At 38.8% G+C, this 16,677-nt stretch overlaps 1 protein-coding gene and 1 non-coding gene across 3 annotated transcripts; both read right to left on the reverse strand.

Annotated features, from left to right (window-relative positions):
• Nucleotides 1-3,664: 3,664 nt before the first annotated feature.
• LOC127766956 (alpha-L-arabinofuranosidase 1-like) lies at nucleotides 3,665-15,772 on the reverse strand. Of its 2 annotated transcripts, XM_052292141.1 has the most exons (20): nucleotides 15,512-15,772; nucleotides 14,248-14,442; nucleotides 13,772-13,826; nucleotides 13,079-13,290; nucleotides 12,653-12,774; nucleotides 12,397-12,550; nucleotides 11,155-11,224; nucleotides 10,282-10,427; nucleotides 10,140-10,185; nucleotides 9,980-10,032; nucleotides 9,324-9,468; nucleotides 9,119-9,237; nucleotides 8,954-9,025; nucleotides 8,775-8,878; nucleotides 8,406-8,462; nucleotides 7,993-8,191; nucleotides 7,770-7,913; nucleotides 5,921-6,136; nucleotides 4,569-4,829; nucleotides 3,665-4,170 (listed from the first exon to the last, which is right to left on the reverse strand). In XM_052292141.1, the coding sequence occupies exons 2-20, from the start codon at nucleotides 14,425-14,427 to the stop codon at nucleotides 4,000-4,002; spliced, it is 2,526 nt and encodes an 841-aa protein (XP_052148101.1). In that variant the 5' UTR covers nucleotides 14,428-14,442; nucleotides 15,512-15,772; the 3' UTR covers nucleotides 3,665-3,999. The 2 variants fall into 2 exon arrangements, with proteins under 2 accessions (XP_052148101.1, XP_052148100.1); XM_052292140.1 differs by lacking the exons at nucleotides 3,665-4,170; nucleotides 4,569-4,829; nucleotides 5,921-6,136 and adding an exon at nucleotides 6,889-7,427 and having other exon boundaries at nucleotides 15,512-15,768.
• TRNAE-CUC (transfer RNA glutamic acid (anticodon CUC)) lies at nucleotides 6,970-7,042 on the reverse strand. The gene has a single exon. It is a non-coding gene; the product is annotated as a tRNA-Glu (tRNA).
• Nucleotides 15,773-16,677: the final 905 nt, after the last annotated feature.

Consider the following 16,677-nt stretch of genomic DNA (forward strand, 5'->3'; position numbering starts at 1 on the left):
AGATCATGTTAGGATGCCACCGAATCCGGTCAAATTAGAATTTTTTTTAGAAGGTCCCAGCTTTTGATTGAAAGCGTAGAGATAGAAAATTAGAAAATGTCCGTGGTCCACAATTGATTTTGTGCTGGTGCCGTGCAGATCGTTGCATGCTTTATCTTACTAGATCTGTCGATTCCCGTCATGGAATTTCCAATTGCTTGATAGAAATCCTTTACCAGAAAAGAAAAAATAATATCACAAAGAAAAAAACAGGAGAGAAGAAGAGAAGAAAGGCACGATCTAATTTGAGGGAAACAATAAGCAAGGGGTGTACCCTACTTCGGGGCATTGGGCTCAGTAGCAGGAGAGGACATGGAGCTTTTCCACTTGTCTTTGAGGGCCCACATGTCCTGCAGAGAAAAGGCAAGCCACATGGACATGGACCTGTACTGGACTGGACGTAGAGCCACACAGACGGGGGCCCATTGTGCTTTACGGATTGAGATCAAATCCTGTTGGTCCTGCAACTGCACAATAAGTACATAAATTTTGACAATTTAATCCTTTATAAAAATAAATGAACCACCGCCAGAACTTATTTCAAATCTGCCCTTTTGTTCAGCGCCACACCTCAGCGTCAAATAGCATGGAGCTGAATGTACGTTGGTACGCTGACTTAGCCTTCCATCCACAGTGGCACGGCATTCAGCGTTGCTTGACGTGACACTGAGATATCTAAGTTCAGCGCCACATGATTTGGCGTTGAAAAAGAGAGTCATTTTTAAAATAAGTTTTAGTGCCGGTTTATTTGTAAAATTAGTTTTTCCAAAGTGTCAAATTGTTAAAATTTGTGCAATAAGTACTGCAACTAATCAGTTCCGTTCATATTTTGAGTCGTTCATATTTTGATCTAACGTTTCACATTCATTGCTACAAGACGTATACAATATAATACTCACTCATTCACAAATTGATCATCATATAAGTTTATGCATCAAGACCAATGACAATTTAAATCACATCAATCAAGACACCATGCACACATTCTTCCACAATGCATCGATTAAAACCCCATACCAATTATATCCTAGCACGAACATATTCTTTCATACTACATTAATTGTATTCCGATGAAATCCGTGCTCATGCAGTTATATAATGATCAATTTGAGAAATTTTGAGTTCAATTTCATGATCAAGGGACCGATGTATGGACCATTCCAAGGGCGTAGGGAATAGAATGATCACCTCCCATCCATTCCCCATGGGTACAGAGTTACTTATTGGTGAAATTCCTTTCGATAACTAAGAAGTATCTTTCCAATTAAAAACCTAAAAGTGCTGATAGGAAATAAGAGCTTTGACTTGTGATTGGCATTTCATCTTATTAGCTGCCTCCGAACTTATCTTGCGCTACTAAGAACCCCGCCAGGGTCTCCAATCAATTTGGAAAGGAGGGAGTAATATTTTTGCTACAGTAAAATGGTGCTACAGTGACACGATGATCTAGGCCCCTTGCTTTCTCATCATGTGGTACCAGAGCAACCGCTTAAGTTGTAGTTATATTCGCAACTGCACTGGATCCTGATCCGTGTGTTTACGGGCGCATGTTCACTTTGCTACCACTTTCAACTCTACCAAAACATGTTACTAAATTGCTATAAAAATGTATTACTAAAGTTTGGTAGGGTAATAAACTAAGGGCTTGTTCAGCTGTCATTCTTGCGGCAGCGCTACGGCTACAACGCTTGTGTTGTGTGGATCCAGCTAGCTACCATGTAGCTGCAGAAAATACCAGCCGAACATACCCTAAGCATACTATTGCTATTGTTGTTTTACCAAAATTTGGAAATACCAAATTATATCAATATTTGACAAAACGAAATATTGGTAAGTTTGATTTTGGCAATAAACCGAAGAAGCCCTGCATTGCAGGCAAAGCCTCTACTCGAGGGCAATGCTACAGTATGGGTGACAGCCTCTCACGGTCACGAGATGCTACAGTATGGATCGCTCTGCAGGCTGCATTTCAGGTTTTCGTTTTTCCGATCTCTTCATCAGATTATTACGATGACTTATTTGCTCTCTATCTCCAAAAGTACATATCTTTTAAGAAATCTTCTGATGTACCTAAGTTTATTTCTAAAAATATTTAATTTAATTCATTCATACAATCAAGTAAATAATCCACTGTAGTAATCTCTGAATAATCCGTTTCAAACTAGATGGGTAGCTGAAGTAGCATCTAACATGGCGTAAAAGCCTCAAAGGTCATCCTATTTGAAAACAAAGCACTGATATCAAGTAAATTCCACAAAATCTCATACATTTTGGGTTTAAGTTGTACAAAACCATACGAGTTTTGACTTTTGACTTGTTCCACATAACCACATAATCCCTCCGTTTCACAATGTAAGTCATTCTAATATTTCCCACATTCATATTGATGTTAATGAATCTAGATATATATGTGTGTCTAGATTCATTAACATCTATATGAATGTGGACAATGCTAAAATGACTTACATTATGAAACGGAGGAAGTATATTATAATTCTATAGTTTCACAAAATCACACCATTAACTAATTTTTCTTTGATCTACTATACATATAAATTCTAAACCTATAACTGAACTAATGAGTTCATTTAATCCATCGTATAAATATTGTAGCCATCTAAGTTAATTGTTTTTCTTATGCTACAGCATTAAGTTAAATTAATTAATTATGTGGTCCTGTGAGACCTTATGACTAAAATACGTAGGGTTATGATATACATCAAAACTATTATTGTTTTGTGTAACTCGAACCAAAATACCTAGGGTTTTATAGAGTTTACTTTAAGAAAAAAAGTCAATTCTCATTTGAAATGGAGTAGCACTTTCTGCCGAATACATGCTGTGATTATCTAGGTAATGAAAGTAGCACTCTATAAAGTCAAAATACGTGCTACTCCATTTAAAATGAGAATCGACTCTTTTTATAGAGTTCTCATGAGTTCAAATGAAGTCAATTCTCTAGGTGGTACTTCCTCCGTTTCATATTATAAGTCGTTTCACTTTTTGACTACTTGAAGTTTTTTAGGTTTGACCAAGTTTATAAAAAAAAACAACATTTATAACACCAAATTAGTTTTATTAAATTTAACACTATATTTTTTTATAATATGTTTGTTTTGTATTGAAAATGTTAATATATTTTTCGATAAACTTAGTCAAATTTTAAAGTGAAACGACTTATAATACGAAACAGCTAGTAAAGTCGTTTGACTTTTAAAGTCAACATACGTACTCTCTCCGTCCCAAAAAAAGGCAAACCCTGGGTTTTCGTGTGCAACTTTGACTGTCCGTCTTACATGAATTTTTTTTAATTTATGTTAGATGATAAAACATGATTAATATTTTATGCGTGACTTGTCTTTTTAAATTTTTTTATAATTTTTTTAAATAAGACGGACGGTCAAACGTTGGGCACGGAAACCAGGGTTTGTCTTTTTTTTTTGGGACGGAGGGAGTAAGGTTTTATAGAGTTCAATGCGTGCTGTGATTATTTAGGTAATGAAAGTCTAACAGCTAGTAGCTCCATGGCATTTCAACGGCTACATCATCTTCTCCAAATGTATAAAGCACCACATTGATCTCTAATTTGTTTTCACTTTCTCTAAAAAACTAGAGAAGAATGGCATTCCAGTTAATTATATCATCACAAGCTGCCAGCTGATATTGCCAACGATTTGAAAAAAGTTTAGTGCCGAATATGGTACCATTGTACATGGAACTTTAGCTGTTCCATCTCTTCCCTTATGTTTATAATATTTGGCTAGACAAATCATGTACAAGCTTCAGCACAATTAAGATAAGCTAGATACAAATTATACACGTTGACAATATGAGGGGCTTACAGCATAAAAATGATCCTGTCTGTATAAGTTCAACACCAGTCTTGCCTGGTGAAAAAAATGGAAGTTCTTGCTCCACACTTCCACAATAAATGGCGAACATTACCACATCAATAATAGTCTACTCCTTCTTGGTTTTGCTTTCATCTGCTTCTTCCTCTATCTTCTTGGGTTTAGTTAATAAGGTCACGACCCATACTCCTAGCAAGGTTGCTTGGAGGGGTGCAAGCCAATATACAAGTAGGTGGTCGAATGTTGTGTGATCCCCTCGAGCATAGGCCCAAGCAAAAGCCTACAATAAATAGCAAAGGGAAAATTATTAGATATTTGTAAAGGGGATTTTACTGTATCAAAAATTTCATTCAGCAAGATGACAATGCATGCCAGGTATATTTCTTTTCTAAAAAATACATGTCAGAATAATTTCATTAAAAAGTGCATGTCAACTTAGCAATACCTCTAATAGCATCACGATGATTCTTTTGCAAGAATGCATACGTACATACAATGGTATACCATTTAATCAAATCTAGCAGAACGTGTTTGCAGACAACAAAATTAGCGCCAGCACATATCTGTGGATTATACTTCCAATTTGGTTCAGGCAGAAGATACGCGCATTTGCTGGCAGTTTAAACTCAAGAATTTCGTTTCTGCACCAGTCACATCTTAGGTGTAGAAAGTACTTACAGATGCAGGGTTCATGACTCCTCCAGTTATATCTGAGCTAAGGAGATGAAATGTCATTTTCCAAATGCTCGAGATCCATGTCTTCATAAAGAACCCTTTCATCGCCTTCTTCTTAAGAGTCACCGACACTATAACAACCATGAAAGTTGCCAACCCTTCAGCTAACGCTCCATGGTGAACTCCAACGCTTAACGGAGCTCCTTTGCCTACTTTAGGGAGAGCTGCTCGGATGAGCTTCACTCCAAGAATCGACCCAAACACCTGATAAACAAAACAACAAGTACATTAACGAACATGCAGATCTACAAATCAGCATGTCTATAACAAACAGGCTGCTCAATCAAAGCGATTGCCAACATCACTAAGCATTTTTAGCCCTCAAAAGTATGAAACATCCCACCTCCACCATCAATTAGTTAGACCAAATAACTCTGTTCTTCCCTCCAATTCAAATTTCATGTCAAAAGTAACAAAATCTTGTTCGTCCCCTTCCCTCATTCGTCTAGGGCACAATAAGACTATTTTCTCAAATAATTGAATGTGAATGATACACAATTCGCTTAGATTCTGATCAAAATGAGTCTAAGACAGTTAAAACATCTTACCGACTAGATGAAAATATGTTAAACTTTGTAGAAATTCTGGATGGATTTGGGTTGAAAATATTATGAAAATGATATGAGAACTGATGATATAGCATACTTTTATATTGAGCTTTAGAATGTAACAAGTTTTAATGTAATTAGTATGTTTGCATGTTGCGCTTGAGGTGTTTAGTGAGTTGATGTATCATGCTTGCATATTAGGCTTTGGTATGCTTGCATAATAGTTGCTATTCTTACATATTGAGCTTTATACGCTAAGTGGGTTGTAACTATGGATTTGGCAAGAAACGTGTATTATATTCTAAATAAAGCAATGTAAATGGATTGATCAAAGAAGAGTTAATCGTGTCACAAATAAATGCACGATGTAATGTGTTTAAGTTGACCGGATGACCAAATGAGCTTATAGTTCCACAAGTAAATGTACCATTATATGTAAATCAAGCAGGTACTCCCTCCGTCCCACAATACAAGCGATTTTCTGTCCCACAATGGGATTTTCAGTTTTTGCTTGCAACGCTTGACCACTCGTCTTATTTAAATTTTTTTTGCAAATATAAAAAACGAAAAATTATGCTTAAAATACTGTAGATAATAAAGAAAGTCACAAATAAAATAATTAATAATTTTAAAATTTTTTTGAATAAGACGAGTGGTCAAACGTTGTAAGAAAAAACTCAAAATCTCTTATATTATGGGACAGAGGGAGTAGAAGACATGCACACATATGAGAGAGAGAGGCATAACCTGCGCAGGCATCCGTACGAAGGCGGCGAACAGGTAGAGAGAGGGGCCGGCGCGGGATGCGAGGGCACCGGCGAGGACGGTGAGCGGGTTGTAGGAGGCACCGCCGGTGAAGCCCTCGAGCCAGGCGAAGAAGAACATGTAGACGAGGGAGAGCGCCACCTTGACGGCGTCGGCCTCGGGGCGGCCACCGAGGCCGAGCACCCCGTACACGGCGAGCTTCACCAGCGCGCCCGCGCACACCCACATCGCCGCCACCACCAGGTCGCCCACCACCAGCCACGGCCGGATGCGGCCGCGCGACGGCGGCGGAGCGGGCGACATGGCCTGACCGGTGGGGGGGAGGGGAGGTAGGGCCGGAGCCGGAGCCGGAGAGGAGCTCGCTCTCGCCGGTGGTCGCTGCCGGTGGAGGAGCGATGGATGGATGGATGGATTCCTCTGCCGGGATTAAGGGAGGAGGGCGAGCGAGAATTTTAGAGGGTTGCCACCACAACGCTTCAATTTTTTTACTTTCTAAAATTGAGTTTTGAATTCGAGAGGGGTAAAGATTCTCCATGTGATTAAATAAGGAAACGAGTGCTGTGCATGTGCGCAGATTTTTTGCATGGACGAAGTTCACGGAAGAAACAGCGGAGAATATTTTGCTGATGTTGGTCGATAGGAGTACTTCCGTTTTTCTGCGCTTGCAGTTCATTTGCAAAACTGAAAAGAACTATCAAAATTTTGTCACGGTCAAATATTGAGTAAGTTTCGACGTTACCAAATTTTTGATAGTGTAGATTTCCTGAAGTTTATAAATTTGGCACAAGTTGGCTCCAATTCAAATAACTACTAAATAGTATCTAAAGTATCAAATAAATTTGTAAGCCGATAATTGGCATCAAACCAAAATTACAGAGAGAGAGAGAATATCATATAAAAAAGGAACGAATGTAAGTACAAGGCGATCACATACAAAAGGAACCAACGTGTAACGTACAGAGCGAAAATATATAGTACAAAACAAAAGGAACCAATGTTTACATTCTTAAAAAGACAGGGCAACAAAAAGATTCCGTTGCCGGGACTCGAACCCGGGTCTCTCGGGTGAGAGCCGAGTATCCTTACCAGCTAGACTACAACGGATGCTTGAGCGTGATGTTACAGGTATATCAAAGTTGTTTCTCAGCAATTCACGCAATGAGACAATGCTCATAGGCCCGGAGACGGTGAATACATGATAACATACACAACAAATACCAGGACTTTCACTGCTTCTGCAGACAGGCGAGCAGTATCTGTAGTTTATACTTATTCACAAATTTGGATTTCCCACACGGGAATTCCCCTAATGTCTATGCCATTACATTTCGCGCTGTATTCACATGCTTGAATGAAAGCTCGACTCCAATAGTGGGTATTTGTCTGTGTTGGTGTCCAGGAGGAGATCAAACGAGGTGAGGGAGTATGGATCCACAATGACACCCATCTGCTCGCCCGCGTTGGTTATGGGGCTTGCCGCCGGCACCACCTGTAGCATTTCACACCAAAGTTTAAGACCGACACTATAGGCCTGTTCACTTTGATGCCATTTTCAACCTTACCAAAATTTAGTAAAGTTGCCAATAAAGTGGCTACATTTAGTTTGCTGCCAAATTTTGGTAAATATATAAGAAATCCTGCCACCAAAATTTTGGTAACTATGCCAATTGGTAAGGTTTTTTTTGGCATCAAAGTGAACATGCCCTATAAACATTCATACACTGCAACTATGGGAGCTACGAAAGAACCATTCATCATCTCATATTTGGAAGTGCATTTTCATTCAGAAAAAAAAAATCAAATTTCAGTGAATCAAATAAATGTAGCAAACCTTGTCAGGCTGTTGGAAAGAGTTCTCATCCCGCAGCCAACCAGATGTAAGCACCGTCTTTATGGACCCGAATTCCTGAATGCCGTTCTCTAGTCCAGCTACAGCTATATTAAGATTCACAGCTTTGTTACCAAAATTGACAACCTGCAAGAGAGAATTTCCTGGCCGGTTATTTCAATTTCAGTTGTGTCAGCGATGTTCCTTAGTGGGATAGTAAAAATACCTTTATTTTCAAGTAAGTGTTTCCATCGTTAGAATTCTGCCAAGTGAGAGCAGATGCGGCCAATTGATCATAGTTTGACACCTGAATTGTCAAGGGATGAAGTGTTGCACCACTTGAGTCCTTGAAGAAGTGTAGCATCCAGTAGTTTGGACATCCATAGTGCTGCCATGAGTTGAAGACTATGGCATCTGGACTAAACCTATTCAACAGGGCATGCATCATTGGTAAAAGAACAGTTTATCATGAAGAACTACTATATACGTCTCTATCTCTAGAGATACTCCCATTCTACAGTTTGCCTATGAAGTAGGTGGGTTATCCAAAATTCATCCTGTCTTCAGTGGACAAATATGTAGCAGGGTGAGGAGATTAAAGTGTAGACAAAAGCTTGATTGGAGAAGTTGACAATTTACCCGCGATCGTTGTCATTTACAAAGAGTGGAGCACAACTTGCCATCTCGACCACATCACTGCACAGAAACAGCTCGCGAAACAAGTAAGCTTCCAATAAAAGCAAGTATCACCCAGGTGCCAAAACTAGGGCCTGTTCACTTTGATGCCAAAAAAAACCTTACCAAATTTTGGCATTGCCAAAATTTTGGCATAGTTACCAAAATTTTAGCAACTTGCCAAAATTTTGGCAGGATTTCTTATATATTTACCAAAATTTGGCAGCAAACTAAATGTAGCCACTTTATTGGCAACTTTACCAAATTTTGGTAAGGTTGAAAATGGCATCAAAGTGAACAGGCCCTAGAAATGCCATAAAAGAAGCAAAGGACCTGTTTCTTTCTAATCCAATGAGAAATGCAGCTTCTGCTAGAGCAGCTACTAATGTTCCTCGGCCAGCATCATTTCCAGTCACCGCATATTCACTAACAAATGCCTGCACAGTACACACAAGGCACATGACCAGTCAGTTGAAGGCATAAAATATGAGACAATAATTGATAGATAATACCTTGGGTCCACTGCGGGGTGTGCTATCAAACATTCTTGTTTTGGAAAACATATCACCAGATGATGTATAAACCTGCCACAGAGATAATGTCAAAGTCCACCTAAGGTATTCCTGAATTAAGATGAGATTTTGTCTAGGTAAAGACTGAGCAATATAGTAAATTACATGGACATCATATAGATCAGCAGGGTTGACTGCTGAAATGGAAGATATGTCACAGCTTGATATAATTTTGATGTCCGGGTAAGACGCTTTTATTGCAGAATAGAACTTCACGTATTTCTCTACAAAATGAGACAGGCACACGGTTCATCGGTATAAAAAACATAAACCAGCGCTTCTGATGATGTCAGACATGAGAGAACAAAACCTTTGTAGTACGGCTTTGAGCATTCTTGATTCCCTACTGAAATATAATAAAGCGGAAAGGGCTCTGGATGTCCCATTGCTGCACGAACTGAACCCCATGTAGTCTTAGGGTCTCCCCTAGCAAACTCAATGCCATCAACAACATCCTGGAACATGGCACACATGAAGAGATTGAAAGAGAAAGACATAACATGGTTTTTGTAATGTATTTGGGAAAATCAAATGACAAAAATATCTTCAAATGGAGCTATGTACTATAATAAATGCTTCCACCAAGATAAAATCTGTCATATTTTGCATAGTGTAACTAGGAAGTGATAGAATCAGCAACTATGCAAGAAACATGGCATCCATGCTGACATTTGAATTTCTTTTGTTATTTCCAGCTCTCAGGCATAAAGAGCATTTGCCTAAAAGGCATATGCCATTTCTCAATTCTCACAAGATTGTGCTTGTTGTAAGCATCTATTCTGGGATAAAGGCAGTCAATAGGCACCATTTTTTTTTTAATTTTGGCAGCTTAATACTGTGAAATGGTGAATGCAAGAATGTAGACAAAATGCACTTTGCACATGAGAGCATAAGCAATTTTACTTCAGATATCAGCCCTTATGTTTTTCGAAGGACCAGTTTCATAATAAATATTCGAGCACAAACCTTTACAAAAGCAGCTATTGTTGCAGATGGAATTTGTTCGTTAAGGCTGGCCCCTGCAACATTGAAAAGAATATGAACGCAGAAATCAAGGGTATATCACACCTCCAAATATCAATGAAACTTTTTATGCCTTTGCTTATTTTCTAGACACAAGACGTACCATCATTGATCACCCAAACTGGGCAGGCATCAAGGTCTTCTGCCAACTACAATAATGAAACAACGTGTATCAGCTTAATGGTTAGTTGATGCAATTATTTGGCTGCTTTCAGTTCTGAGCCAAGCTGGAGCATTTTACTTACTTGAAGGAACTCAAAAAAGCCTAGTCCATCATCAGTCCAATAATTCCAAACATCATTAAAGTGACCAGGTCTCTCTTCCCAAGGTCCAATGGTTTCACTCCACCGGAATGCGTTCAGTAAATAATTTCCCATGACATAGTTTCCACCTGCAGAAAAAAAAGAAACATATGAATAAGTGCATTATCAACACCAAGCAATTAGCAAACACAATATTTAACCATGATGGAGATTGCAATGCATTTTCTTAGTTGGTCCTTGAGTAACTTGGAGATAACAAAAAATTACATCCTTGTATTTAGTAAAAGAATGGCTCTATATGTAGGGAGATTTTCTTGTTAAAAGATTTCGTAACATATATTTTGTATGGATAAAATATAGATGTTATTCAGTGACAAGCTAATTATCGTTGTTTGCAAGGCACATGTGTGCAAGATGCCTGCATAAGCATGACTGCATCCAATTATTGAACATACAGAAATTACAGAGGAAAAAGATGCCTGCATAAGCATGACTGCATCCAATTATTGAACATACAGAAATTACAGAGGAAAATACACCTTTACATCATTGATCACTAATTTGTTACTTTTGAACCTGCCTGACAGTGTAATACTGTACTAGTGCAAAATACAGTTGGGGACAAAGTATTTGCAAGATGCATGCATTTAGTGCTCAAAGTGATTGGTTGGCTTCAGCAAAAAAAAAAAAAGTGATTGCTTGGCATGCAATCTTAATGTTGAGTATCTTTCTGTATATGCTCTTATAAATTAAAAAATGATTTAAAACAGAGGCATAATAACAGATCCTGCATAATACATTCACCTATATAAATGACTAACCTCAATGTAATATAAAAACACATAGATGACAAACCTGGAAATTTTAAAAACCGAGGCTTCAGATTTGCCAGCATAGTGGCAAGATCTTTACGAAAACCATGCCCCTGAGAGGAAAAATGATAAATATGTATACCGTTAAATCAATAGATCAAAAGTCCTTAACACCTTAGTTGGCTATAATTGAATATATTTTCTATCTCTTCTTCTTAGACCTTTAATTTTCAGTGCTAAAATGTAATTGTGATTATTATAGTTACCACTTGCATTTAGAAAAAAAAAAACAGTTTTTCTATAAATATGTTGACAAATTTCTTCCTCGGAATTTGTCGATTTTTCAACCGTTTGATGAACCTGAGGATTCGGGCTTTTGTTTCTCTGGACGTTCGCAGGCCACATGCGTGGCTCATGCACACGTAGATGACAAACGAAGGGCAGACATAGGGCGGCAGGGCATAGCCGCACATATCCTCGTTTGACGTTTGATGGCATGCATGAATGCCGTCCAAACACCGTATACTGGTAGATGACAACCAAGATTACGTTTGATGGCATGCACAAGTTCGGCCCGCACGTACGCGTCGTACAAACAGACATCGTGAGTTAGCGATCCCTCTTTCGCGTGAGCAGTGCCCTAACGTAGGTTTTTTTAGAGTTACATCTCAATTACATACAAGTTACATTGTAGTTACAGTGTAATTACAATATAATTATACTGTATTTACATTTGACAAATTTTTAGGAGAAAATTTATCGATAAATGTATAGATAGACCCTCAGAAAAAAAAAGTAAACTAATATAATTACATGACAGTGACAACATAACTTTATCTAGTGAAAATTCCTGGCTCCAGGTTGTGACATATTTAGATATACTAGTAATATGCACATGCTTTGCAACGAGTCAGGCCCATATAGTTGGATTGGTTGGGTGGGTGAATTAAGGATAAAGCACGGAGTAGGCCCATATAATTGGGATTGGCTAGGTGGGTGGATTGAGTAGAAAGTATCGGATCCTGTGGTGGTTACGCACACACGAAGGAGCGCATGGCCTGCTGCGCATGGTGAGAAGGGGACGGAAGGAGGATGGCTGCGCTTTTAAAGTAGTAGAGATATGACAAGACAAGTGACAGATAATTACTAATTGCGTGATAAGATTTACTGTTGTTCTGTGCTTCTCATAAACTCCTGTGGCTGTATGGTTGTATGGTGGTAAAATGCATACCATTTCTGCCATAATTCCAGAAAGCAAAAGGTAGCAGCATAAAAAAGAAGTTACCATATAAGTGTCTGATGGCATAACTGATACTTGGTCAAACCAAATTATGCCATTTTTGGTGGTTGTAAGTTGCAGCCTTGAATTAGTATTTCTTTCACTTGACTGCAAATCAAACTCAACCTTTGTCCATCCTGCAAAATCTCCCTTCTCAGCCCTACAAGAAAATTTCATACACGTGTCATTCATTTTCACTATAAGAGGCACATAGGTAATAAATTCAGAATTCTCGGTAATTGAGTGATATGATATTTCTTACGTGATGGTATGAGTGGCTAGATTTTGAAGACCATCTGAACTTGTCAAAGAAACTGCCAAATCCACTGAATCTGATGACCTAATGTACATGCTAACTTTGTAGACCTTTGTTTTTTCAATGTTCTGCAGCAGAGGGAACAATAGAAATTATTATCATTATACTGGAGACAGGTCTACATAGTTCATATGTCAAGGTGGGAAGGACGAGTCAAGGAATGGCCATGTTCCATATAAATGATAATATGGCGTGTCACTAGCATGTAAAGAATCCATGGGATGTAAAATTATCTAACAAACATTTAAATGCAAAATTTCATGTTTCCTTTCAAAGATATTCAATAGACCATACTATAGGCATATGGAAAAGTTCAAACTGTCACACGAGATTCAGAAACCAACTGTTCGCTTGTATTAGATAAGATCATACCATGCCCCAGTAACCAGGATTATAGATACCAACACCTCCTGAAGGGCAAGCATTAGTTCCGGTAGCTCCACAGAGTACTTCCATGCGAAGTGCAATTGGGTTACTGGCAAAACATGATGACCTATCTGTTTCCACAATTATATTTGACTCATCTCCAATTATCAACCATGGGTCAATATTTGAAGGAGTATTAATGCCACCAGCTTCGAAACCTGTAACTTGGACTGTTAGAAATTTGCACAGAAAACATAACATCATAAGGAAACAGAGAAATCCAGGGCTGAATCTTTAAACCATTCACTAAACGAGATCTGAACAGCCAGTAACCAGACCAGTATAGTAAGGGAAAGCAAAGGAGAATCATAGCCCTACTGCAATAATTTTTCTCTGAAAGTCAACTATAAGCAATACACCCTCCGTTTCACAATGTAAGACTTTCTAGCATTGCTCACATACATATAGATGTTAATGAATCTAGACATAGATTCATTAACATCTAAATGAATGTGGTCAATGCTAGAAAGTCTTATATTATGAAATGGAGGAAGTAGCATATACAGAGGAACAAATTGATTGACTTATTAAACTATTTCCAGTGATACACGAAAGGGGGACTGAGACAATGAACATTTTTATCAGATAAACAGAAGTGCCTGTTATATTTCTCAGACCTAAGACAGCAGATTCCATTACCTCTGTTGCTTACAAGCTCTGCCCACAGTCCACCAGCCCCGGCATGGTTGAGCTCCTACAAGTAACATTACCAAGAATCTTCATCTTAAAAGTACTAAAACTAAGTAGATCACAAGTCTATTCTACAAGTTTTGTTGTCATGGTCTGAAAAGCCGAACCAGAACAGTGTAATCAATAAATCTACTTTTATGTACTAGTTTCAGTGCAAATTAGTTCTCACCTGTAGTATCAAAGTTTATCAAAATCAGCATACACTAATTGAACTGGACAGTGGATTTGTTGCATTTTTACAAGCTGTGAATTATGCACAATATGATGCCCCTGCTACAAAGGATGCAGTTGACAATAGCTATTATCCACTAAAGAATAGCAAGTTCTTTGGCATTACTGAAGCATTCTTCTTATGGCACATGGCTCAAAAATGAAACAGCTACTCCAAAGCAATGTATGCACCAACGGTTGAACAATAAGCTCACCTCAAAAAAGATGCCGAACATTTTGTCAGGGATCGTCCGACCATTCTGGGATGAAGCATCCACACTCAACTGTGCAGTTTGACCGGTAACCAGCCCAACAAAGAGCACCTGAGACAGGGCGCAAACGAGAACCAGCATGTGGAACAATGAGGAATCCAAACGACCTCTCCGAACACCCATCCTGACCTGTCACAGCTGAAACCAAAGCACTAGCTCAATACAAGTTCTATGTGAACAAAATACATATACTGCAAACCCAAGAGCGTACTATGTGTAATTATCATGGACAGCAACACTGAAAGAATATGATATAGCAAATAGCTCAGACAAGTACAGCATGAGTAGAAGTAAAACCAACACAAGACAAGAAGAGACGTTAGCAACAACAGGTTGCTGACATGAGCATCCCATTTGCAGTTTACTTCTTATAGTTTGCAATGGGTCGCCGGCAAGCAACACGCAACTGTCGTTTTCTCCATCCATGTAAGCAATACAACCTAGTAGGAAAATACTGTCTGCATTTCCTCTCTCGAATTTGTAAGAATCAACGTTAATTTGGAAAATACTGTATCCATGTAATTCACACTTGGGAAGAAATTAAAGTTTTCGGATTTGCGGGCATATAAAGTTATCAGATTGTGAAAGTGCATGTAGCCTAGTGGTTGCAGTGACCTTAGTAGCACCTAAGGTCCTGAGTTCAAATCTCCATAGGAGCGAATTTCAGATTGGGTTATTTAAGGGCTAAGTTCCCTATTGGATAGGCTAAGTTCCTAATTAAAATGGCTGCATGTATCCGGTGCCGGGTAAAAAATACCTTCTCTTAAAAAAAAACTTATCAGATTTAAGTTATCAGATTTGTAGAGCATATACCACTAGATTTCGAAGAGTAGTGCATGTGAGAACTGGTTTATACAAAAAAAGCAAACAAACGGTACTCGGATAGTACAGGCATTTCTGCAAAATAGAGAGAAACCCGTGCCACGTAGACTCTTTGACGGCGTTGACGCAAACAAAAAAAGAAAATCACAGCGCACAGTAGAACTGTACGCTGTATCCACGATAAATCTGCGAAGGCAAGTGCGCGCGTGACTCCATGAGTAACATTGAAGCAAAGAATTCCCTTAATCCCCGTCCTAATCGCGATACTTAAACCAAAGCGTCGCCTCCGAAACAGCACCACGCACTCCGGCACTCATCGCAAAGAGCAAAAAAAATAACAGCAAAAACAGACGAGCCGCGCGAGGAATCGGACGAGGGGGAGAACCTTTTCGAGGGCCGCGGCGCCACCTCGTCAATGCCGGATTGGGGCGAGAGGGGGCGGCGCGCCGGAGGCGGCATTTCTAGGGCGACCCCGCGCCTCGACGTCGCTGTCCGGGGCAGGCGGCCGTTGGGGGCGGCGGCGCCCGTGGGATCGCGATCGAACGGGTGGACTTGGCGTTGGGGGCGCGAGCGGGAGGGCCGCCTGGACTGGGAGGGTGGAGGGCGTCAGTTGCGTTGCTTGCGAAGCCAACCAAAGTCGTCGTTGCTCACGCCGCGAGCTTATCGCAGATTAGCAGTGAGCAGGTCAACTTGCGGTTGAGTGGGATTGTATTGTTTTTATTCTAACAAAGAAAAAAAATATATTTTTTGTTTTACTCACTCTATTCCAAAATATAAGCATTGGTCTTGTTTGGATCCTCCGAGCTATTAAATAGCCTCTCGGAATTCTGCTATTTAGGAATATTAAACGTAGATTGCCGACAAAACCGATTCCATAACCCCTATGCTATTTTGTGAGATGAATCTAATGATGTATATTAATCCATGATTAGCGGCTGATTACTGTAGTATCACTGTAGCAAATCATGGATTAATATACCTCGTTAGATTCATCTCGCAAAATAGCCTAGAGGTTATGGAATGTGTTTTGTCAGTAATCTATGTTTAATACTCCTAAATAGCAAGATTTCGGAGGGCTATTAAATAGTTGGACTCTAACACGGTCTTCGTGATACTACTTTAACCAACAATATCTATAAAAGTGTGACGTTTTAAATAAAAAGAATTGCATATTATAATAGTTTGTTTAACATTAATTTTACATGATTGATCTTTTTTTCTTTACTATTAATAGTCAAAGTTAAAAATGTTTGACTTGTCACTGTTATAAAAAATGCTTATATTTTTTGGGAGAGTATCTTATAAGGTAGGATGTTTTGAATTATACATATATATATATATATATATATATATATATATATATAATAATTTCTACTATTATAAAAATTGAAGATGTTTCCGCTGATACTTTGGTACGTCGTTCGTATTTGAGTTGGTTTTTAAGTTCGTTCACTTTTGAAAATACATAAGCAGTCGTATAAGAAATCTTTTTAAAACCTCGCATGTTACTTGGGATAGGAGTTGGATTTCTAATTGCTTCATAATTCTTGC

The sequence above is a fragment of the Oryza glaberrima genome, chromosome 3 (assembly GCF_000147395.1).
Source record: "Oryza glaberrima chromosome 3, OglaRS2, whole genome shotgun sequence".
In the NCBI taxonomy this organism is placed as follows: domain Eukaryota; kingdom Viridiplantae; phylum Streptophyta; class Magnoliopsida; order Poales; family Poaceae; genus Oryza; species Oryza glaberrima.

Coding starts and splice junctions, on each gene's coding strand:
- LOC127766956 (XM_052292141.1), bottom strand. CDS start 14,427: ATGGGTGTTCGGAGAGGTCGTTTGGATTCCTCATTGTTCCACATGCTG. Junction 7,914..7,992: donor ACACTTACTTGAAAATAAAG/GTATTTTTACTA, acceptor TCTCTCTTGCAG/GTTGTCAATTTTGGTAACAA. Junction 6,137..7,769: donor CTTTCCAACAGCCTGACAAG/GTTTGCTACATT, acceptor GCGCTGGTGAAG/CTCGCCGTGTACGGGGTGCT.